Genomic DNA, 27152 nt, shown 5'->3' on the forward strand with positions numbered 1-27152 from the left:
AGTTGTGTAGGGAAACAAAGCTGGCCCCTGATTAAAGAATCTCCAACACTGGGTAGTTGCCCCTTAAGGTCTGTGGCCCTTTGGTTTAGCCAGTGAATGTTTAGCCGTTATGCCACAGATGCTAGAATCATTTCTCAATGCTTTATAAAATCACAATGCGAAGATATTTAATTTAAATGAATACCAAAACATGGAATATATAATTAATATGATAAAAGAAAACACAACATACATTTCCAGATTCATTTTCTGTGGACATCCACATTTAATATTATACTTTATATATAATAATTTATACTTTAACTTAAATATACCTCTTACTATATTTTCTAAGCATCGCCTATATTGCAATGTACTTGCACTTTCTCAACTTACGAACAACACCCTGCAACCAATATCACCAAACCAAAAAAAAAAATCTCTGTATGTGTTTTATCACCCGAATTACACTTCAAATTCACATATAAGGGCATTATTTATTTATTTTATTTAGTTGACAACCAACAGCGATGAAACTGCCACTAACAGGCATTGTTGGGTCACTCTTGTAACAATTAGTTAATCATTTTAATTTGCCAGCCTTTGAATTCAGGATTGAATCTCAGTTAGGGGGCGGGGGTTTTTTACAAACTAGATAGTCTTACTGTTACCATTTCACATAATGACAGTATCCACACATTTGGTTAGTGGGCCTATAATGAAGAGTGAACTGTCACTCTTAAATTCACTCTCCACTGAAATGGGTTCCTCAGGATTATATGATAATAATGTATTCAATAATCAGTGACTGTGAATTCACCAATCACACTTTAAAATTTTAAAAATTAGGTGATACCACTTAAGGGAAATTCTTAAATATGTATTGTCTTATTAAAGTGAAATTTCTCACTTGTGTGTGATTGGTCAATACGACCAATCGCAAACAAGACAACTGAATAACTACTGTATAATAACACTATATATTACTTTATTATTTAGACAGAAGCAAGGATTTGGATCAACATCTTTTTAACAGCCAAGACCTCTATGGAGCAAACACACAATACAAACCTCAATATCATTATGCCTTATCAAGTTTAGGCATATTAATTGTTTTTAAAAAATATTATGATACTGTATATGTATTACAGTATAATATAGTAATACATATACAATATTTAGATGTCAGCTGTCACTAGGTTAATCTTAACTGACTATTGCAAGTCTCATTTCTGTATTTTCAACCTTCCAAGGAAGGTGACCGGACTGACCGTAAATTTGGATTAATGTACTGTATATTCATATTGTATTCAATTGCGAGCTATCAATTTGAGATGGTAGACTCGGAATAGATGTTAACTTAACCAAATACAGTCCTGATAAAAAACAGATTTGGTGTATATACGCATGGAGTAATACGCATGCACAGATTAATGATTCTGTATAAATTATATAAATAAACAGTTCCTTCAATACTGTCCCAAAACAAAAACTTGCTGACATTCAAATATGGGTAAAGCTCTGTCTCCACTATCAAACTAGTTTGACAAAAAAGTGTGATGTGCCCAAATATGGTAGCGATATGTCATAATGTCCATATATGGGCATTTTTTGTCACATAAATTTTGATAGTGTAGACAGAGCTTAAATCTGCACACATTCTTAACTAAGTTTCCAATACAACTGCTTCTTAATAAGCTGCTCTAATCTTAATGAACGCATCTATTAATTACTTTATATATCATCTTATATTATATATTATTCTACAATATTTTAATTACATTCAAGCAATATATATTACTCTATAAAATAAATTAACGATAATGTAAAAATATTATTCTTCTGCTTTTAAATAAATTATTAAAATTCTTAATTACAAATAAACAGTTAAAATTTGTAAAGAAAAAATATATCATTTTCTGTGATAAAAATGTTGTTTGGTGATGATGATGATATAATAGTAATAATTATGATTTAAAGAAAATAATAATAAAAAGAAATAATATTTCTTAAAAATATAATAAATTAATTAAAACATGTTTGCATTAATTACTTAAGTAGGATTACTGTTCACTGCAACTAGCGTTTTTACTTTTTTGGTGAGAATCGTGGATTTGATGGCATCTCGGTGAAGGACCTAAGTTCGTACGTCGCTATTCCCGATTCAAGATCCGGTCGGTGTCGTGCAAATATCATTCGGATATCTGTGTGGAGGTAAATCCTACCAGATTTGGAGCTTTGAAATCTGACGAAACAAAATTGAAGCGTTTAAAGTAATGAAACTGGTCAACTTAGATGTATAAAATTTAATAAGTCTTTCACAAAACTGTTTTTCATAAGGCAAATTTATTCAAGAGAATTGATAGAGCTACAGCTACCTTTTAAAATGGCCTATTTTTTTTATATTCAATTCGATATAGATTCGACGCATTATTCGCCTCATTGAACAGAACAGTCAATCTTTCAACACATAAACATATTCTCCACATTAAACTCATAAAAATTAATTATTTTTATAATGTATAATTATGTAAATTCAATAAAAATGTAAACATAATTTATATAGTGATTATTACCTCAAGTGTAGTAGATATCTCAGTTCTTTCTCACATTCATCATTAATGTTAGCATTGCTAGGCATGTAGAAGACTCGTTGACGACAGAATGTTTGGCAATTTGGTGGCATATCAGATAAATTATAGCGAACAACAAATATTTTGACTACTGTGCCATTCGGGTTAAATAGCATCTGAAAATAAAGAAAATGTGATAATCAGATCAAGGTTTAATAGACAGGCAGTCTGAAAGGTAAATAGACAGGCATTCTGAGGGGTAAATAGGCAGGCACTCTGAGGGGTAAATAGACAGGCAGTCTGTGGGGGTAAATAGACAGGCAGTCTAAGGGGTAAATAGGCAGAAAATGGAAAGCAAACTCACAACTTGTATAGTTCCCTGTGCTGGCACATGGTAGCCTCGTTTTCCAACAGATTCTAGGTTAATATAGCCCTGAGGATAAGAAAAATATGTTTATCAAAAATTGAAATTGTTTTTACATAACCATAAAAATAATAATTTAGGCTATGTTAGAACAGCAAATTTTCCATGATCAATTTCTTTGCAATGGCTGGAGGACATTCGTTCAGCAATTCTCGGTAATTTAATACATGTCACATATTCAGGTCACAGAGAGGTCAATATTCAAACCTCAGCTAGTGATTTTTACTATTTTAACTCAAATAGCACAATTTGAAACATTATTATTCTTAAATACAAGAAATAATATTGCTTCTATTGGAAAAATATTTCATTGGCAAAGTTATAGTAATTGTTTAATCTTGACTAAGAGAGTTGAGGGCACTTACCATATACGATGATGGTTGGTCATCATCGGTTACGCTGTAGAAAAATGCTGTAACAGGAAGCCTAACATGAGAAGGACAAAAGCGGCCGCTAGCACCTATCTCAGCTGTGAAGCCTTCAATAGTGCCTAGTGGTTCCATACGACCATTTAACACGGATTCCTAAATTGAAAAATAACATAATCATCAAGAAACATTACATCAAATTGTTAATACAGTAGAACCGGATTGGATTAATTTAAAGCTCTGTCTACACTATTAAACTTAATGTCACAAAAAAATGTGATGTGCCCATACATGGACATGATGTCATATCACTACCATATTTGGGCACATCACACTTTTTTGTCAAACTAGTTTGATAGTGTAGACAGAGCTTAACACACAATACAAGAAACAGACATTTACCTCAAAACTTCCCAATAGGCAACTTGTTGAAGCTGGAGCACTGGTGCTTAGTACACGGGTAGACTGGTTCATTGGGGTCAAAGTGCGACCCAGGTCATTACATGAGGTAGAACTGCAATAATAAATGAAAAATATATGTTAGATTGTATTTCTCAAATTGCTTGCAACTCGATGATTTTAGGGAGGGTCAAATATTTTCTCTCATTGTTACCTTTTAAGTGTAACTGCTTGCCTGCTACTTAGGGATGAATCATCCGTACTCTCTTTTGTTTTCCTCATTGGGGCCTAGAAAAAACAAATTATTTGCATAATTCTGATAATAATAAAATAGCAAATGGCATGAAAAACAAACATATAGTAAAGTTTTGAAGTACACCGTGTCATTCCTAAAAAATTGAAAATTGGTCTTTTCAGAAAAGTTTTTTATACACAATGGTGTACTGTAACCTTACTTCTAGCTACTCTTTGTACTTTCTATTCTTTATTTAAAGTCGGAAACCTAGGCACATGGGAACCTACCGGACTTGAATTCAATGGTAGCCCTGTGCGTGGGTTGAATATGTAACTACCGGAACTGTCTATAGATCGACTGTGAGGGCGCTTCTTCTCTGGACTTGACCAACTTATGCTTTTCTCAAATGTATTCTGGAGAAAAAAATAAAGAAATTAAAAATTTATTCAAAGGTGTAAAGAAATCAGACATTCTTTCTTTGCAGGTTTACTGTATGTTGTCAGTTTAATACCGGAGGAAATACAGACACAGTTAAAAACTTAGAATTTAGAAGTATTCAATTCAGAAATTACACAAATCAGAAGTGGTGTTGGTAGTCTATGAGTGCTGCTTACACGGATAAACCAACAGGCCTTTTCTTCTTCGAGGAGAGAACATAACTCAAGCAACAGAAACACCCCTACCAAAACAGCTGTATTGTCCCTACATACCTATGTTGGTTTATCCACGTAAGCAGGGCACAAGCTCTGTCCACACACAATCAACATTTTATGTGACAACAAAATGTGATGTGCCCAAATATGGACATGATGATGTCATATCACTACCATATTTGGGCACATCACATTTTTTTTTTTCAAACTAGTTTGATAGTGTAGACAGAGCCTAATACACATTGATCACTCACCTCATTAGCTGGTTTTGGTGTTGGTGCTGGTTCTCGTTGTATAACACTTTTAAACAAAGATTTGCTCTTGTTGAAGACCGGTATAAAACGGCTGTTTCGTTCCTGTTTATTCTTCTCTTGTGGAACAGATTGTAATGACGTCTGCGGATCCGCAAGGAAGCCTTGTCCAGATGCTTTATTGCCTCTCTTCATACTCGGCTTTTGCGATGCCACATTAGAAATTTGATCACGTTTTATTGCACTGACTGTTGAGGAGACTGAGGGCGACATTTCATCATCGGAGTCAAAGTCGAGTTTTGTTCTGATATCAGAGACTAGATTTTGTACACTGGTGATGAAAGTGTTGCTTTTGAATTCAGCTGGTTGACTAGTTTGCAGTTTAGACTGGTTTTCTAACCGATCACTACTTTCTGATGAAGAACATTCTTTTGAATATAAACTGCTCTCGACAGACATTGGTTTTCCTGTCAAACATGTACTACTGTGACTCATATTTTTATGTTCGTCTACATTGAGTGAGTCACATTGCATTGAATTGTTTAAGCCTAGAGAAATGTTATTCGATTTAATGATACTAGATTGCGAAGGTAGAGAATCTTTTGAAGTGTCCTTTTTATCATCAGCAATAAAGTAAATACCTCTATCAATACGTTCTTCTAATTTATTTCTCTTTTCATCTGGACTTTCGTACTCTTTACTTATGTCTTTATTAAGCTGATTTGCGGATTCACGACAAGGTAAACCGTCTGAACTCGTATCTATCTTGGTATTCGGTATACATACATTCTTATCGGTAATAATATTCCTATTTTCAGGTATACTAACAGATGTTTTGAAGTCTTCTTTAATTACTATATCTTGTCTTGTATCATCATATTGCTGTGTTCTATCTACGTTACATTTCTTAGATGCATTTGTAGTCTGGTTTCCTTTTCTCTTGTGTTTCTTAGCATTCTTATACAATTCTGTATCTAATTGTCTGGAACAATGGCCTACATTATTATCGCTATTAAATCGCTCTAGTTTAGTTCTTTTATCGCCGCATTTGCGGCCAGTCCCTCGCTTGAATTTCGGTTGTCTTGAATGTTCTGATAAGTGTCGCATTTCTGACATATTGAATGGAATTTCTTTGTCATGAGATGGCTGACCGGAAAACTTCATTTTCTTGTGTCCGACGGCACAGGATACCATCGGAATCTTTTGCTGCCGCGGAAGGTAAGCAACACTCACTCGAATGCAGGAGGATTTTGTGATGTTGACGGCAGGGAAAGAATGAACCTCAGGAGTCTTCACAAAGTTGGCTGGAAAGGCTTCTCCAGGGGCACTTACTCTGCAAACAAAAATTAAGAGTTCTGTCAATTTCCAATCAATTTTGTTAAACATCAGTGGCCGTATTCAACAATCACACTTAAGTGAGATATGTCCCTTAAATATTAAGTATTTCACTTAACTAAATAAATATTTAAGTATTTCCCTTAATTTTATTCACTTTAGATAGGAGATTTTGTTTCCACTTAGGCTAAAGTGTGATTGGTGAATATAGTCACTGGATACTACAGTATAAGATTGAGACCAATAAGATAAAATTCATAAATTGAGGTGTTATTGTTATTATCAGGTTAATTTTTATTACTAATTGTATTGTTAATCTTCAGTTTAACTGGAAACTGTGGAAATTTAGATTACGTCCTTTGTGGATCCATGGAAACAACAGTGCCGTGCCTACTATGATGGGAAACGTGTATTGCACATTACCACATTATAGTTTTTATCAGACTTGAGCACTGTGTGTACACAGGTACAACAGCTTTATGTCCCATTTGAAGGACGAGAAAATGAGACTAAAGCATCTTGCCTAAAGAATACAAGCAATATGGTACAGACAGGTTTCACTTGTTAGCCCCATGTAGCTTTCACTTATAATTGTTTGTCCCATTGTTGGGCCCATTGTAATGTTAGGCCCATTGTTGTTACTGTTGGTATATTGTTATTGTAGGTCTATTGTGTTACGCCTACTGTTATTTGGCCCTATTGTTCTTACCTGTATGTGATGTTCTTTGGTTCTTTACCATTGTTCATACTTAGCCAAGAACTTAATTGTGAGAAGTGAAGGTATGATCTAATCGCCTGTAGTAGCATTCTGCTTGACTGTTGGTATTGTACAGAACTGAAAAATACAAAATTCATTTTTAAGTTATTACAATATTATCTAGTGCCACTTTCAAATTAAACATAAGTGGATAGTGATCAGGATTTCCTGGACTGCGATCGCTGACAAATGATAAAATGTTTAAGAGGATCAAGACTTGTTGTATTTTAAGTATTCAGCCAATTTTTGGTACTGTATCAAAAATGAGTACAGTGTCATGGTAAATTCTGTGATACATCATCACATATGTTTTTCACATGTGATGCCTACATCATAGGCACTCACTGTACCCTCAACATAACCTTTCAAGAAACAGTTCCTGTAAATGTGATACACATGTGACACCGTATTACAGAATTTGCCTATGACACCAGCATATAATGCCATAAGATACAGTACATAGAATCGGGTGAAGTAATAGAAGCAAATTACAATGACTTTGTAGAAACTTTGATCATGTGATTATTGCTAATTTGCATAATTGCATTTAACGTAGTAACTTACCGTCTTGGTAGAACTTGAATGATCCACTGTTCGAGTAGAAGACATGGTTGGTCAGGGTTCAGTGAGGCTTCAGCTCCGATGGCGACCTCTTCCAAAGAATTCCGACAGCAGTCAGGATACTGCAGAACCTCGATTGACATCGGGATGTCGTTTTGGAACATGTAGTTGATGTGCGACCTCACCATGCTCATTGTATGGCACTGAAGGAAAATTAATTCAGATAAAGTTAAAATTTATTTTATTTTACTTGGAAACCCATGACTGCAATTCTCAGAAATGTACTTCAAAACCATATATCCCATATATGGATACATGTACTAAAAAAAGTATAGCAGCTAAACATATCAACTTTCTCTCTCATAGTACACAGTAGATTAGTATATGAGGGGAAAGAAAGCAAAGTGGGTACAAAGTGGGCCTATTAATTAGTGTATAAGTGTTATAACACCATTACCATGTCCCGGATAAAGTACAGTATCTAAAACATAGAATTTGAATATTTTCAATACAATTTCAATTCAAATGGCAAACAGAAAACAGCAATTCATGCTAAAATTGAATTAAAAAAATCCTTCTAAAGCTCTGTCTACACTATCAAACTTTATGAACATGATGATGTCATATCACTATCATATTAAAGCATAGCACTACCATATTTTGTCAAACTCGTTTGATAGTGTATACAGAGCTTTAGTAAAATGTATTCAGAACAATGAACTTTTCCAAAAACCAAACCTCATGGACCCAGCTCAGTGTGTCCAGGGTAGGGAGAGTTGACTGCATCCTTTAACACTATCTTCCTAGGTAGAGTAGCCTAGCCTACCACTGTCTATGAACATATAGCACACTCTAAGACACAATGAAATCCTTCCTGGGTAAGTTCCCAGGATAGAGGTGGTACTAACTGCTGTAGGAAGTGCCTTATCACTAATTACATGCCACTCCTTCTAATTAGGTGTGACATAATTCATATCCTATCAGTGGTGAGATACTGTCTTGTGCCATGTCAAATCATGTACAATCTAAAATTAGACTATCTTATAATATTGTTCTTGTTTACAAAATTGCAACAACAATTATCACTGCAAATGTTAAATACAATTACCGGTAATTATAATATTAAACAAGCCAAATGGTTCAGAGAACTAATACGGTACATAAACTGACATAGTTTTCAACTGTAACAATAACATATGAACGTATGTTCAAGTATTTTGTTTAGCATTTAAAATTTTATCTGGATTATTACATGGCTACTCACAAATCATAAATATCTATGTTTTTACACTGTACTAATTTATCAGTAGAATTTACTTATTTTTAGATCTTAACAACATAATGTATGCATAATACATGAGCTCTATTCATAGCCATGTAAATTTTTTTTAATTGGTTATGCTATAACAGGTACTGTTCAAATTAAATGTCAAATCACTAATTACACAGAATTAATTGAGCTCCCAATTGATAATCTAAGAGGTCTATTTTTAGGACTGATATACCGTAAATTAAAATAATCTGAAAATACTCCATAACCGGTATTAATGATGCATGTAGGTGTACAGTACAGTACATGCACACTGTACTGTAGTGATTATATTATTATACAACTAATATTAGAGAACTTTTCATATGTGCACCATTTATTTCAGTCGCCGGGTATGGAATGCCCAAATTCATAGTGCGCCACCAAAGCCAAATATCTATCATTGTTAATGTTTGGAGGTCAAGTTGAGCCGCCGCCCAAAGAAACAATGTACTTCCCCAAAATATAGGCCTACTTTACCTCATGATGAGTATGAAGACGATGGCGAGTTAAGCCGGCCTAACCGCTATACTTTAAAGATTGAGTCAATTGTGAAATTATGACAAGAATGGCGTGCCATGAATTTAAGCTTTCCATAGAAATTCTCAGCCTCCTAATTTTGTTACTGAAGTTTACATTAGAGGCTTTATTATTATTTGTCAACAAAATCTTGGAAATAAAAGATCCTTCTAAACATAAATATCGTACATTTCAACATGAATTTCTGTGACATATAATAGCCAAGTAATATAGTAGCCAAGTAACATTCATAGTAAGAATAAATTATGTTGATAATAAACTAATGCAAGGTTTATCAAGATTGTGACGCGAGGTGTAATTGTGATCGCCGAATGTATGAGGGCAGTGTCACCACGATTATCGTAAAGTTTCAGACTTTTATCAACGTATGGTATTTTAAACAGACAAAATGCCTAGAAGAAAGGCTCTTCAGTCTATGACCTTTGACATCATAAAAATGTTGTTCATGTTGAAACAGTACAGCATAGTTCCTCCAAATAAAGTATAACATACTATTATAACATTAGACTAGAGACATACTGTACCAAACGATGCAATTACTGTATATCTCCTTATGATATAGTTCCTTATGGTTAATTACAATTAAATAAACCACTCAAGCATGACATATTCAAGTGTCATGACGACCTATTGATCCTAATTCTCTGTATTTATTATTTTCATTTTCTATTGCAGTATGACAGATTGGACAAACATCTAAGCACTCCCAAAATGGACCTATAGGGCCATTCTCTCACTATAATAATTCTATTCTAAATAAACAATATTACCTTAAATTTGAATTAATGAATTTTTATTGTGTGCTTTTAAAATTTAACTGGTCATTTTGTGTATTATTTTGATAATTAGAAGGATTTTGCATACAATTAGTTTTAATTTTCCAATAAATAAATAAATAATAAATAAAAATATTTCATCTATTTATGGCTTGACCTATGCCAACATAATTAAGAGAGTGACACTGAAATGCTAGAAACAAATGAATGTTAAAATAAACATATTCTCAAGGCATACTCCGAGCTATAAGGTTCTTCCACAAATTTATTTTCATAGGTAAGTTCATGTTTACTTCAATTAAAAGACACTAATCAATTATTAATTAAAAGAATGATTGACGTACAGAATAGCTTTGCATCAGGGAGCTAAAGAAAGTATGTTTTGTCCTGCTCTGACATCATTTTTAATGAATTTTCAGTGCCTTGAGAACACTTGTATAACATGCTCAGTGCTCTACAGGTATTAACGCCCGGCTACTCATCTGGAGGTCATGGGTTCGAGTCCCGCCCAAGAATATGTACACATTTTTTCGCAAATTCGGTATATAATTATCAGAGTAGAGCAATCACCCTATCTGATCAACAAGAATATTAAGGTATTTTCTACGCTATATGACTTTGTATTATCTCAAAATACCAACTTCCTAGACGTCTGATTGAAAAAGGAAACAGACCAGAAATAACCTTCAGATTGTGACAAACCAAAAGTTATAAAATAAGATAATCACACAAAAATACCAACGCTGACCTCATATAAACATATCATTATAAAACTATTACTCTGTAATGCATTATTAGGTTATATGCATTATCATGCAATATTAATCCTATTGTAATTTCTTCTTTGGAGATAATAAAGTATGTCTTATGTCTTATGTCTTAGGTCGTATGTCTTATTAATTTTAACTTTAAATTTTACTTTGTCTAAATTTCCAAGATCATAAATAATATGGATATTATTATTATTCAAGTATCAAATATCGATATCTGAAAATAGAGTCATAGTTTTATATAATTTCCAATTCTATACTATATGCAAGATGACTACATTCATTAAATATATTTTATTACTTACAGTACAGTAGTAGTAATGATAATGGATTTTCCATTTTGAAATGTCATGTCTGGGTGAATCCTTGTATTAAAATAATATTCGATATTGTGTAGGCCTATTAAATATTAGACTTGAAACAAATATTATTTCTTTTTATGTAGAACCAAAAGTGGAAAAGTCCACCGTTTATCAATTTTCTCTTCCAATATATGTTTTAAACCTACCTTTGTGTTACCTGGTATACATTGATGTAGCGGAATACCGATCACGGGAGGGCAGTGTTCACCTTCTCTTCGTCCTTTGATGGATTCCTCTGGTTTTCTGCCCTCTACAATCAACATTCCGAGGTCGGCAAATATCTCATTTGGATCTGGCTCGCCCTCCTCCATACTTACACCTAAGAACAAAAAATAATATTTATCACATAAAATAAAACATTGTAATACAAAAATGTTTATGTAATGTTTATTTAATGAAATTGATATTTGAAATGGGGTTCTTTCTTTTATAAGCATTTCTACTGGAATTTTTCTCGTTTCTTTGAATATTATAATTTATTATTATAATTTTTTTAATTTTCAAGTTTCATTGTCAAAATCAATCAAAAAACCACTTCATATTAATGTGCTATTCAATAATCAAGTTATTATATTTTGAACTTGATAGTTATATATTACTCGATAACTGTAACTTAGGGATCATGTCTAAATTATTCTACTGCAGTTTACGTTTGGTTTACTGGAGTAATGTACAATTTAGTTTGTTTCAATGAAGAAGTTTATGCTTCAGTCATTGCAATAACCAGTGTGTATGATTCCCCAGAAAATGTTTGCTAAATAATTTTCGTAAACAAGGTTTAAAGGATAAACGAAACATAGATTTTACAGTACTGAGTAACTACAGTGAATAATTTTGAGATGGTCCCTTAGTAATTACAGTAGGCCTACAGTGTCATTACTAGACATGTAATTTACTATTTGAGTATAGTTTTTGATGCTTCATACTTATAGCATACTTTATATATGTAGTACTAAAACAAAAAAACAAAAACAGTTTTAAAAACTATTGACTGGTTTTCCAGAAATTCTCATATTCCGAATATGTTTTTTTAATTTTAGACCTATAAAAATGTTGGTTTTGGGTTTTCTTCCAGTTTTCGGAGTTTGGTATTTGGAGAGTTGGCTGTAATATATTACTTAATACTAATAGTATTACATTGTAATAATGAATAATTTATAATAATAACTTCTAGATCTATATATAAATTACTGTAGTCTAGTATTGAGTAATGACTATTTTCTTTCATGATTGTATACCACAGCGGAATAATGGATACATAATTTATCTCTTAATTATAATTGATTGGTGTCACAATATGGTTGATTGTACACATAAGTAAACATACAGAGTGACAACACTGAGACAACAATCTAATTTGAATCAGGGCTCAGTGTTTGACTGGAAATCCTTTTCATTGATTTATCCAACAAAGGGTTTCAGTAAACCACAAATGAAAGGATATAATATAGGATAACATCAGACAGGCCTTTTCCACTGGTAAATATCAGTACGATAAAAATAATATAGCAAATATGTTATTAACATGTTAAGGGGTAATTCCATTTAACAATTCTACTGCATTTACTACATTATTTACACCAACAATGTACAGTACTGTATATGATTTTAGTTGTTTTAATGTTTAATCATAGAGATATTATAATATCTCTATGGTTTAATCTAGCTTAATAAAATAATAATAATTGTCTTTTGCATAACGCTTAACCAAAATAAAGCACTACGACCACAAGGCTCGAACTAGGTAGAAATTACATCATTTCATATGCTATGCGAAAGAGATGGGTATTCAGCAACTGTTTGAAGATGTCAATGGAGTTGGCATTCTTGATTAATTGTGGAAGAGCATTCCATATAAGGCAGAAAAGAGTTTACAAAATGACATTACTGCAGTAACTGCAGTAGAATACAGTAATTGTGACATGATTACTAATATCTTATCTTTCATATTCATAAGATTACAAAACATAATTTAATTAATTTTTCAGCAACCTTTGTAAATTGATTTTCTATGTTATTCTTTACAGCTAATTGTTTATTTCATTTTACTGTCTGCCTGTATGTCTGTGTGTCAGTCCAAATGATAATCAAATGAAGATCGAAATGTTGAATCATACATTTCTGTCATGCTATTATTATAATATTATATGTTATTATATTACACAGTATTTTGTTGTTTTTCTGTTAAAATGTTACCAAGACACTGTATTGATGACTTATTAACTGAAAACATAATATTTGCATACAATTACAATATGACTAATAAAGCATTGCAGTTTATTATTGCATCATCAGCTGCTTGTACTATAACAACAATGAGGCCCTTGTTATCAAACAGAGGAAAGAAAAGGTAACCATTTAGGAATGTATTTACTTCCTCTTTTCACTCCATCCACAAGAGGCCCTTGATACATCAAACTGTCACTCGGAGGAAAGAAAAGGTAACCATAAGGAATGTATTAATTTCCTCTTCCCACTCCATCCAAGAATGAGGCCCTTTACATCAAACTGTCACTCGGAGGAAAGAAAGGGTAACCATTTAGTAATGTATTTATTTCCTCTTCCCACTCCATCCAATCATAATCCATACAAGCAACATGAAAAAGAAGAGAATTCTTTGAACATGTCTATAAATTTATTTTTTTAAAATATTTGTTTTTCATTTCATACGCATGCATCCAAAGACTTTCCTTTATTACAGAAATACAGATAAATATAAAATATAATTTTTGAATAATCTCCTTAATTGTTCTACTTTAAAAATATTGAGACAGTCTAAAGTAAGATGCAATTTAACACAGCTCAGCTAGATTCAGTTTCATATTTAATATTTCCCCTAGGTAGTAAACCCATACTGTAGTATAGTAGTGTACTATAGCAATGGTCATAATTAGTAATGGGAGGAGGAGAGTATAGATTACTAATAGTTAAGACTAAATTAGGTAGAAACTGTGTATGGTATTGATATGACATATGCACAATGTAGTGTGGGCCTATTGGAATGTATCTCAGTCAACATATATTATAATTCAAATGTAGATACGTATTGTATGAGAGATTGATAGCATACAGCAGAATATTATTGAAAAGGTCATGTAACTAACTTAAGATTTTTAATTAGTGTTGTTAAAGGAGTGTACAAACCAGGGCTTAAGGGTGCAGATACTATGATACACAAGTACATAATAAATATGGGTGTGATAAATGTTCCATGTACCTCACGGATAACTCTGTCATAATACTGTACTAAACACATAGGCCTACAGTACTATCTATGGGTGTGTAGAGGTTCCATGTACCTCCCGGATAACTCTGTCATAATACTGTACTAAACACATAGGCCTACAGTACTATCTATGGGTGTGTAGAGGTTCCATGTACCTCCCGGATAACTCTGTCATAATACTGTACTAAACACATAGGCCTACAGTACTATCTATGGGTGTGTAGAGGTTCCGGGTACCTCCCAGATAACTCATAATACTGTACTAAACACATAGGCCTACAGTACTATCTATGGGTGTGTAGAGGTTCCGGGTACCTCCCAGATAACTCATAATACTGTACTAAACACATAGGCCTACAGTACTATCTATGGGTGTGTAGAGGTTCCGGGTACCTCCCGGATAACTCATAATACTGTACTAAACACATAGGCCTACTATCTTTGGGTGTGTAGAGGTTCCGGGTACCTCCCGGATAACTCATAATACTGTACTAAACACATAGGCCTACTATCTTTGGGTGTGTAGAGGTTCCGGGTACCTCCCGGATAACTCATAATACTGTACTAAACACATAGGCCTACTATCTTTGGGTGTGTAGAGGTTCCGGGTACCTCCCGGATAACTCATAATACTGTACTAAACACATAGGCCTACAGTACTATCTATGGGTGTGTAGAGGTTCCGGGTACCTCCCGGATAACTAATAATACTGTACTAAACACATAGGCCTACAGTACTATCTATGGGTGTGTAGAGGTTCCGGGTACCTCCCAGATAACTCATAATACTGTACTAAACACATAGGCCTACAGTACTATCTATGGGTGTGATAGATGTTCCATGTACCTCCCAGATAACTCATAATACTGTACTAAACACATAGGCCTACAGTACTATCTATGGGTGTGATAGATGTTCCATGTACCTCCCAGATAACTCATAATACTGTACTAAACACATAGGCCTACAGTACTATCTATGGGTGTGTAGAGGTTCCAGGTACCTCCCAGATAACTCATAATACTGTACTAAACACATAGGCCTACAGTACTATCTATGGGTGTGTAGAGGTTCCAGGTACCTCCCGAATAACTATGTCATAAGCACAAGCACATACATCATAGGTGTGCAGAGGTTTCAGGTATCTCCCCGGACAACAGTAATTCTTTTAAAGTTTTAATGGATGTCTGTCTGGGTTTTGCAAGGTACACACCGGTCCTTTTGGATGTTTTCCAGCCATAAAAACATGATTTTGTGAGATTTTTTACAAATCATTGGCTACTTTTGCACAAAAACTTTAATTGTTATTCACTAGCTTTCAGTTTTTGCTTGACTTTGAGTGACTATATATCATAACAATAAACATATTTGTATGCATCATTATCTAATCTATTGATTTAAATACAATAAAAATCAAAGTTTAACATTATGCAAGTCATCAACTGAGTATTGCAAATATTAACAATTTGTTTGTACAGTAGACCTGAATGGTTGGATTTGGATTAAGGAGGGCTGTGAAAATGATAAACACACCCCACTGAATATCACGTGATACATTGTATGTAATTTGATAATACCTGTAGATACATCCTAATTATGAGGAGAAAAAAAAATAATTTCTAGGGAAATGTATTGCTATAAAACTAGTTATAAAACTTGCTCTGGGGAAGGATTTGATACAAAACCTCAAATTTTCTTTCTGGCTGTTTTACTTTATCATTTTGATTTTAAGCTTTTTGCTTATTTTATTTTGTATGTCCATTGAGACCCAGCCACTGATACCCACAGCATTGTCATTTTTATTGGGCTTATTTTATTTTGTATGTCCATTGAGATCCAGCCATTGATGATGCCCATAGCATTGTCATTTTTTCAGTGCTTATTTAATTTTGTATGTCCATTGAGATCCAGCCACTGATGATACCCACAGCATTGTCATTTTTTTCAGTAATTTTCCAGGATTTATAAAAAGAATAACAAGCTCAGTTGAAACAAATAGTTTCAGGACTTCATTACTTTCCATACCATATAAATTTTATGTATAACTATAACAAAACAAGATTTTATGACAATGATAGAGAATTTAAAACTGCAGATGTTCATGTTTGCCTATTATAAAAGCAATATGCTCAAGGCATATAGTGTGTAGAACGGTTTGCAATTAACATTATTTTAAAGTATACAGACAGCAGACAGACAATACAGGCATCAAATTATTTGGAACTTATATTATATTTGAAGATATTCATAAAATTACTGAAATTTAGTCTGTAGTCTGTACTGTAAAAAACAAACAATAATATTGATAAATAGTACATTTATACCAATATCACTAATAATTTGATTGTATTAATGAAACAAATAATTTAAAAGATTTATATAAATTTGAAAAAAAAAATTCAGATAAAATCGTAACAAACTCCCTCTCATAATTTTTTTTTTTTGGCCCAATTTCATACATACTTTATCTGTCTAACCCCCGTCTTCAAATATCACGCCAACGATGACTATCTAATAACCTCTTCAGTATCCTCATACAATGGACGCAGATTTTGGTCAGGATGCATTGGCGACTCGCTCGCTTTTACAGCACGAACTACCTGAGAAAAAAAAAAAAATAGTTAAAATATTTATATCATTCTGAATAAATATGTTAATACACAATCTTGCTTAGTGTATTAAATATATGATTATTTGATTTCATATTTTATCATGGATGGATAAGGGTACAGTGTGTATGCTACGGTATGTTGGATTAGGGAGGGCTGTGAAAATGATGATGTACACCACATTAAATAGCATGTGGTACATATTTATGAATATGATCATCATGTCCATATATGGGCACATCAAATTTTGTTTGTCGCATAAGGTTTGATAGTGTAGACAGAGCTTTAGTGACCGTTAGGCCTCTTTTAAAATGTTAGTACATGAATATCAAATGAGAAAAAATACCTAGGATTATAAGAAAAACTAGATTTGAACTCATTATGACAGTTATTCAATGCAAACACATTCCTGGTAGATACTGTATAATATGTGATTCTCGCCACGCAATATGAACGTATGTTAAATGAGAGTAGAAAGTTAATGTATGCCAACCTATGACCTGAGGGATGTTTATGGTGAAAAGATACCGTAAAGAACATTGAAGAAAGGAAAAAAAGATCTTTGACAACCATAGGAGGTTATCTGTTTTATGCGGATAACCAATAATAATAATAAATGTTCAATCATGAAATATAACAATTTTAAAAATACTATGTCAGCTAAACATACAATATTTAAATTCAAGAAGTGCTGCTTTTTATGTCAAAATAATCTAACTATTTGGACAGATTGAGTGAACTGTATCCTATCACAGATTTAATTAAGGACAAACAAAAAAAATTAATTTAATCACAGAGATTTGCCTCCTTTAGTTGCTCCAGATACACACCAATGTACCATAAGTCTTTTACTCCATAAATTAAAATAGATTTTGATCCTTTTGTTCACAAGTTTCAGCAAATTTGATAAACCACAAACCTTGCTTGCTATAATTCCCAAGTTCATATGGCTATGACTCATAAATCTCATCATAAAATAAGGCTTACTCATAAATGAAGCATCTATTGTTTTACAACTTTCTTTTTTTCTTGTAAAAAAAATGTAATTAGGAATAGAAGCTAAAAATAAAATGTAACAAAAATATGATGGCAAAAATATAATAACAGTACACAGAAAACAAAAGGAAAATGTCAAAATTATTATACTGCAGTTACTGCAGTAACATCAATATAACATGCTTTTAGTTTAATGTAAAGTCACTGCAATAATTTTTATTAAAATTAAAACTAATTTCATTTATAAACAAAGATTAAACACATTGTAGTTACTGCAGTAATTGCAGTAGAATAATTTTGACACGGTCCCTAACATAATCTAATTTAAACATGGAGGGGAAATTAAATTAATTATATAATTTAAATTAACCTTCTGTAAAAATGTTATAACCACCTAAACAAACAATCCACAATCAGATCAACCCCAAAACACTAAAGCTTTGACTACACTAACAAATTTATGTGACAAAAAAAATGTGATGTGCCCGTAAATGGACATGATGATGTCATATCAACTATATTTGGGCATATCACAACCATATTTGGGCACATCACACTTGTTTTGTCAAACTAGTTTGATAGTGTAGACAGAGCTTTTCATTGTTTACATTTTAATATTAAATGTGTATTGTCTAAACACTATATCACGCAATCTACTGTACTTTACCACTCACAACTGGCTTCCCAGGTCCCTACCCACTTTTATGAGATTGATTGCATCTCATAACAAACATGTTATTGAATGATATAGGGTACAGTAAGTAAATATTAATAAACTAATAATTGTTATAATAAATACATGATCATTATAAGATTTCAGGTTCCAATATTATGATCAAAATAATGATTTAATAATATTATAAACTAATTATGAGATTCTGCTTGATGGCTCATGTTGAAGATGAGGGTGCATTATTTATCATTTTAGCCTTATCTTATCAGGTTCTCTCTTTAAAATCATTATTTAAATCAAATTAATTTTTGTTGCACGCAAGTAGAATTGAGAAATCTGTAGCTCTATCGTAAACTGAATTCACGAAAGTCAACTCTTATGAAATCTGGGGATAAATATCAAGAGGGTACAATATTGTACTAAAATTTAAATTTTACAAAGAGTTTTTGCCACTACAGTATTTACAATATTAGACTATTATTCACATTTTTTAATAAACAATACAGCGTATACAGTAGCATTTCTCGATCAATTTTCACTCAAATTTCGATATGTTGTTGCTGAAACAATCCTCTTTCATTTCAATCCAATTAATTTTTTTTTATTAAATGTCGAAAAAATTATCTAATCAAAGACATCAACTCATTCATAATAAATTAAAATGTAGTTTATTTCGCAGGGAGACTTAAACTGTAGTGCATATAAAAGGCCAGTTTTATAAGCCTCATTAGACAATGCATTCTTCATACTGTGTGCATTCCAGTTCGAAGATGAACAGTGAGGCAGAAACAGCCTGGGACAGCAAACAATTGTCTGAACAGCCAGCTGCAATAGCTGCCTGCTATCTACTGTATTAAGCTCTGTCTATATCAAACTTTATGTGACAAAAAAAATGTGATGTGCCTATGGACATGATGATGTCAAATCACTACCATATTTGGAAATATCACTACCATATTTGGGCACATCACACTTTTGTTGTCATCTAGTTTGATAGTGTAGACAGGGCTTAAGATGTGATAGTAGAAACACAGTGCTGTTCATTGGGGATTTGCCACATATCATATTGTGGTTTATCTTTTGTTATAAAGTACACTTGCCTAATAATAATATACATCTGCTATGGTTTGCATTGTCTGATTTGTACTGATTAAATTTGAAAACATATTTACTTTTAAAATTCAATTCAATGTACTAAAACCTAAAATTTCTTCCAGTATTTCATAGGAAGTTTAAAAATTCAGTTTTAATTTTCAAACAAGAAAATATGAATTATTGTTTACTTTACTAAAAAAAGATAACCAAATTTGCATTAAAAAAAAAACAATATGCATCTGCATGCATATCATCTCGTGAACTAATAATTCAAAAGAAATGTTTGGGAATTGAGTAAAGAAGCACATCCCAATATCTCTGCATAAATACGCACAATGAATTAACATGATGTATGCCATTGCCAAATCATAAGTCATTGCAAATAGGATTAGGATTGACCTATGACCTGTGGCAAGCATGAGGGTACAGTACAGTAATACTGTAATAGTAGGTACCCTAACATACGGTAGATGGAAAACCAAATAAGAGAACTGTGGACAGCAATCAACAATGTATTTAATCCAACCTAAATGGGTTGAATCAATTGTTGTTAATGTTATGAGTTGTTTCAAATTTTATGGTTGGAGATGATTAAGATTCAGTTCGACGTACATAAAATGTTGTAGAAATTTAGCAGATCTTATGAATGCTCAACATACACGTACGCCACTATTTTTCCATTATAATGTCTGTGTGTTTGCATCTCAAACATGTGTTGAGTTTTAATGAATTTTGTCACATACAATACAAGTTTTCTGATTTGAAAGATTATACATGTTCTATTACATGTCTTTGTAATATCATTAGTGATCAGAGTGTTATTGAGCTGAGAGGTGATGATGACATGAAATGTACACTGTATCAACAATATCTCTATCTACTATACTGACAAATATATTTAATGACACAGTAACATAGAGGTTGTTAACTATATACTGTATAATGGTTTTCCAGGCGTGGATCCAAGATGCTAAAGATGCACGGCCAAACCGACGATTATTGGCCCCGTCTCACAAAATGCATTTTCACCTAATAAAAGGAGGGGCCAGAGCAGACTTGGTCAAGCTATAATATAAATCTGCTTATTATTAGGTATCCCAATGAAAAAATTTAGATTAATTTGTTTACTTTTTCTTTCAGTTAACCACAAAGAACTTAATGTAATTAGCATTTTGCAATTTAAATGATTGAAATCCGATTACCCGTTCTGAAGTTATGGTTATTTAAAGTGGTAAAAAAATACTCGATTTTTTGCCTAAAAATGGTGTTTTTTGCAGTTAAAATTGGAAGCATTTTTAAAAGGTTATAACTTTTACAATAATCAGTTAAAAGTTTTGAGTTTTTTTTAAACCTATAGATATCACAGAGTTGTACAACTCTATTTTTTTTGGAGTCTCAACGAAACCTATTTTTTAAATTATTGGTCCGCAAAGTTGGTCCGAAAGCATTTTGCGCCCATTTTTGCTGGAATTCCCTAAAAAATGAAAAAACTGCAATTTTTCAATGATCTGTAACTTTTGAACTACTGTACTAATTCATTTAATTTTTTTTGTACTTGTTAGAATGTAGTGTATATTTCATTAATAAATATATTTGATATGTGTAATATGAAAAAAAAAAATTTTATTAATGGTGAAATTTAAAATTATAAAAAAAAAATGAAAAAGTATGTTAAAAACTGTGTGTACTGTTTCCTTTCTTTCACACTAATTTTAGGTAAGTATGATTATTATATTATTTTAATATACTTTATATTCATAATTTCAATCATAAATACTAAATTATATATAACTTTTGAATACGTAAAACAAGATTTTAGGGCCGTATGATTATGACACCAAATCCAAGCCGGGCTAAGATGCTCTCTTAGGCAAACACAATGGGTCAAAATAAACTCATTTAAAATAATCACTGTTAATTAAAACAATTAATTGTTTACATGAATAGTATATATAACATTATAAAAATGGTTTTCTTTTCGTATTTCTAACCGTAAGTACGTTATTAAATTGAAATACAGAGCTAAAGTTTAGGCCAAGTAACGGCTTACTCGCGATCAGCAGTCGCTCCCGTAAAAGTATTTCGGTCGCAGTTAATGACTTTCGGCCGCCGTATACAGAGTCAAATGTAACGTTGGTAAATTAGCTTAATAAATTTCTTCGGTACATTTAAACCTAACGCATTTGCATTGTATACTTGCATAATAAATCTTCCGCACATTACACCAATTTTAAGTTGTTAAATTAATGCGTAAAACCAGATATGCTACAACGGAAAAGGACATGTCAATCTCCGACATCGCTGCTGTCACACATCTCGCGTCGAGCTGGCCGAACTCGAGCGAGGAAAACTAAACAACGTGTTCAAAATATGGAACGTACCATTCGCTGATAGGGTGCAATAATTTATTAAACGGAAAACGTCACAACAAACTAGCGCGTATTTCACAGTACAATATTTTACTCACTACAAAATTCACCGGATTATAATGGTTGAATCTTTAAAATTCTGAACGGGATTTACGCCTCATGCACCATTTTAAAATGTAGTTCGCACAATTACCATGCACAATACGTTTGTAATCTATGTTTTATCGATTTCAATGTAGATTTACCTATAATTTAATACCAAAATCCATAATATTTTTCCATAAACGGTGATTCAAAATTGGATTTTTGTCACAAAAATTGACTTGTCGTTACTAAAAATCTATTTATAAAAGACGATTTTCATATCAAATTAAAGCTCATTTAAAGCCTGATAACATACAACAAAAATTATTCCGCTAGCTTCAATGGTAATCGTGCGATCGTGTTTTGAAAACTGATGGGGATTTTCCGATGAGGTTTTCAACGCGCGGAAATCGGCTCGACGGGATTTTAGAACCGTTTTAAAATCGCATTTTCTCGGCAACTACTTCATTAATTTTAATTGTAAACACACTTATACATAGATTAAAACAAGTACTTTCAAACAATATAAATTTTGTAAGTATTAATTAAGAGTGAATACGATTTATTTACAATCAAAGTCATACTACTTATTCGAATTTTGTTAATATTTCAAAAGTGATACCCCTCTGTGCGCTTTCATTGGGATACCTATTATTATGGGTATTACATATTGTACATTTATAATATGTTTATACCTTTAATTACATAACTGAACCTAAAACCTTTTTTAAAATAAATAATTCCTCTATAATTATTACAGTATGACCATGGAGAAATATATTTATTTTATATGTTTATTTCTCCATGATATGACCAATCCAAGATATTTTATTTTAACATAAAGGAAAGGAATCATTATGTAAACATTGTCTTCGATTAATTATTAAGAATTTAATTTAATCAGCTGCCCGTATTTAATTGATTTTAAACACATGTCATGTTATTAAAGTGTGAGTAGAGAGGAGTCATAGGGAGGTCATTATGATGAATATTATTACCTACTGTATTCTATGAATGGGATCATTTAATCAATTTGCTAATGTTATTGGTACTCTAGGCAATCTTATTCAAATGTCAGTAGGAAAGGGGGTCACTTTATGAACCTGTTAAGTGAGTAGCATAAATTAATAAGTTGAATATTTAAATTATATTATAGCACCAAGATGCATTAGGCTATTGTCTTTTAAACAACTACAGGGTACTGTGTAAGTAAAGATGAAATAATTGCATTCAGTATTATGTACTGCGGTAAAGCTAAATTTCATTTAAATTTTCATTTATATTATCATAAATGCTCTATAATAAAAGAGCAAATTATGAAAATATGAACATTTCGCCTTAATTTATTTCATGGAAGTTATGGCTCAGTTAGAGACTACAATATTGATGAATACATTACAGTATAATTATAATGTAACTTTTAATTTTATAAAAAATGTTTTAATCATGAATCTACTGTATAATGTAATTATATATCTCCATGTTTCAATGTAGAGTATGAGATTGCCAGAGTGTGCGTTTACGAAACTTTAATTTCCGGTGACGTTCCGGGAAAACTGAGTAATTAATCATTCTTTAACAAGTTTTTAATGGTTGTCCGTCTAGATTTAGCAGGGCTTTGGAGGCCGGAGTTGACCGAGCAAATTTGGAGGGTGCACACCAGTTCTTCAGATTTGTGTTGTGACCTTTCAGATATAACGATTTTCTGATAATTCTATGCAAATTCGCGCAAAAATTTAAATTGGATATTATCCGGTGCTGTTCAGTTTTTGTGAATGGCTGAATTGATTTGTGTTGAGGATGTCCTGGTTGTCTGGTGCCAACAGCACGCTGCGAGTGCTTAACAATTTTGTAAACACAACCATAGAGATAATCTGAATTTGTAAGGCATAATTAACAATGGTGAAAGTATGCATTACATCAGCCAGGTAAACAACAGTTCATTTGCACACATTGATTTTGCTACAATGATCAATTTTACTACTGAAGAACAATTAGTGGAAAGGCATGGAAGGAAAAGTGAAAATAACAATTCACGCTTAAGTAGATATATTACACAACCATTAGCATTGTTCACAAGCTTCATTCAATATTCACTAAATACATCTTTGGATATATATCCTCGCTCATATTTACTTATGTCAAAATTAATTCTACTGCAGTTACTGCAGTAAAAACTACATTTTGTTTACTATTTCAAAAATGTGTATGCAATTATTTATCAAGCATTTTAACATTAATTAATATTAACTGTATAATTATTATTAATTTTATTTTAAGTAAAACTGTGATAATTATTAAAACTGTATTTACTCTAACAGCAATAAAGTGTAGTAAATGTATGACCTTTGACCAAACTGCCTGTAAAATTTTATCACATAAAAATGTAAATGTGTAATTATAATGAAATGTACAAATCTTTATCAACCTTGAGTTAAAAACAATGGTTAACAGTTAATTTTTCTGATAAGGTACTGTATTAATAGAAAAGATCTTGCTTAATTTATTATTAGCCTACTTAGCTATGGAAGGTTAACTTAATTTTTTTTATATTTCAGATAATTTTTTTAATTTGTTTTAAGTTTTTTAAATGGTGGGCTTAGGGGGGCACATAAAAAAGATTTAATTAGTATAATTGCTAGCATACTTTGCTTGATTATTATGGTATAATTTTCCATTGATGATTTCCATTCCATTTTTTTATCATTTAATCAAGTAGAACAAAAATGGCTGACTTTTACAGGCATTCTCACATGACTCAAGACTGGAGAGAGAGAATAAGATTATTAAATAATGATTTCATGTATTTATATGTAGATGTGAATCCAACATAATGCCCAATCAAGGGTGGATCCAGAAGCAAAAAAAAAGGATCTAGCATAAGTGCTAGGTAAAGGAGCTACAGTAAAGTCCTATCTTTTGTATTGTATTTTTTCGAAATTTTTTTTCAATGTTTTGCCACCTAAAATTTGAGGGCAGGGCCAGACTGAATAGTTCCTATTATATGCAATCCGTAAATAGGATACATGTTATGAATAAGAAATCTATTTTAAGGTCTACTATTCATTCATATCGACTACTGCGGCCTTTTTTCCAAAATAAATACCAAAAACTGGTGATTGTACAATAGAATGCGTTTACACTTCACTAGGTCTGTTCTATAGAAGTAAATGACACTGAGTGAGTAGAGTTGAAGGGTGTGCCTCTCCAGCTGCTATAACCTGACTGTAGGCCTAGCGAAGGACTTCTTAATTAGACAACTTGGAAATATTAGAGAAAGTTATAAAAATGACAACTTAATAGAGGAAAATAAATAATAATTTTTTTGAGTGATCCACTTTGTTTTGGGGAATGATGATATGTAAATAAGTTGACATGATAATATTCTATATGCTAATTTATTTAAATCTTAATTTATTAATTTAATTCATGACGTTAAAATACCAAACTATGACATCTAAATCTATTTTTAGATGGCATAAAAGATGACTCGGCTGGCTAGCTAGCCGGAGAGTAATTGTAATGTAAATACTGTTTTATTTATTTTCATCACCAAAACCAAAAATATCCATTACCCCACCCAATCTTGTTGACCCTGGCTGGTGGTCAAAATAATTTATCACACAGACATACACTGCCCTAATTTCCACTGCCAACTCAGTACCACTGCCAGCTGTTTAGGATTTTGTTTGGTTACGATCACAATATTAAACAGCAGCCGTTATTAATTAAAACATATCATTATTATATATATGTTATAAAAATAAGCATTATCCAGTCCACGAGAACCCTATAAAATAACTACTAATAAAATATCAGTGTGTTTATAAAGGATGATGACATAACCAGGCCTACAATACATTTGTGGGTGGATCAAATAAAAAATAAACCAGACGACAGACTTGGCCGCCCAACTCAATAATTATTTCTTTGCTAAATATGTAATGGTACAGCTCATGTTTTGACTTACAAAACTGGATATGATTATCTGCAAAGTCCTGATGTTGTTTATAGATATCTTTCAGCTTATATTTTGCAAATAAACAGGCAAAACTTCGACTGGTTTTACAAAAGTTTGTACAACTTGCCAACTGGCATATCAAACAGCAACTGTCTGTTTTCGTTCTGTTTTTGTACGTAGTGGTCACGTGATATCCAGCTGATTGGGGTCACGAATGAAAAATGTCAACACACTGAGAGAGAGGTCAGCGAAAGTTTAATGGTTAGAAAAAGAGGGCAGTATTACAAAATTCTCAGTTTCGAAAATAAAATATGACTATATTTTTATTATACAATTTTATATAAATTACATTGTTTTATTTTGACAAATTAGAATACAAAGCAACTGCAAAATATATTCTTTAAAAAAAAACAATAAAAGTAGGAACAGCTGGTTTACGAAGTGCGGATTTTTAGATAATTCAAATAATTATGATGAGTAGTTAGAATAGCTCACTGTACATATGTTTTTTGTTTGTTTAGTATAAAGCTTAAATGTGTTTAAGCTAATGAAAAAGAATACACTAATATATAAACATAAATACAAAAATTAAAAATTAAAATTCATAACTGTTCCAGAGGGCGGCAAACACAAAATTAATTTCATCAGGGTGGAGAGTTTAACAAAATTCTCTAATATTCCTTGAGGAAAGTACGTTGTTTATTCATTGTTTGTGAAAATACGTTGTTAATTTGTCTGCAAATTGGTTGCTGTAAATTCACAAATTAAAATGACAATTACCACATAAATTGTCATTTTGAATGGTTTAGAAAAAAATCTCATTAATTTGCAAAGGTGAATATTAAT

The 27152-nt window shown here is 32.0% G+C and overlaps 1 protein-coding gene across 1 annotated transcript; it reads right to left on the reverse strand.

Moving 5' to 3' along the window:
* Nucleotides 1-241: 241 nt before the first annotated feature.
* On the reverse strand, nucleotides 242-26487 carry LOC144837476 (atos homolog protein A-like). The gene is made up of 13 exons (XM_078692615.1): nucleotides 26316-26487; nucleotides 16983-17119; nucleotides 11439-11611; nucleotides 7539-7738; nucleotides 6927-7052; nucleotides 4886-6215; nucleotides 4266-4391; nucleotides 3958-4031; nucleotides 3747-3858; nucleotides 3342-3500; nucleotides 2917-2985; nucleotides 2556-2728; nucleotides 242-2224 (listed from the first exon to the last, which is right to left on the reverse strand). The coding sequence occupies exons 3-13, from the start codon at nucleotides 11601-11603 to the stop codon at nucleotides 2068-2070; spliced, it is 2691 nt and encodes an 896-aa protein (XP_078548741.1). The 5' UTR covers nucleotides 11604-11611; nucleotides 16983-17119; nucleotides 26316-26487; the 3' UTR covers nucleotides 242-2067.
* Nucleotides 26488-27152: the final 665 nt, after the last annotated feature.

This window comes from Antedon bifida, chromosome 1 (assembly GCF_963402885.1).
Source record: "Antedon bifida chromosome 1, ecAntBifi1.1, whole genome shotgun sequence".
Classification (NCBI taxonomy): Eukaryota; Metazoa; Echinodermata; class Crinoidea; order Comatulida; family Antedonidae; genus Antedon; species Antedon bifida.

Excerpts from the sequence above, each read along its gene's own strand:
- LOC144837476 (XM_078692615.1), bottom strand. The coding sequence starts at position 11,603 with ATGGAGGAGGGCGAGCCAGATCCAAATGAGATATTTGCCGACCTCGGA. Across the intron at positions 6,216-6,926 it reads CCAAAGAACATCACATACAG|AGTAAGTGCCCCTGGAGAAG; the intron begins GTAAGAACAATA and ends TTTTGTTTGCAG. Across the intron at positions 2,986-3,341 it reads ACCAACCATCATCGTATATG|GGCTATATTAACCTAGAATC; the intron begins GTAAGTGCCCTC and ends TCTTATCCTCAG.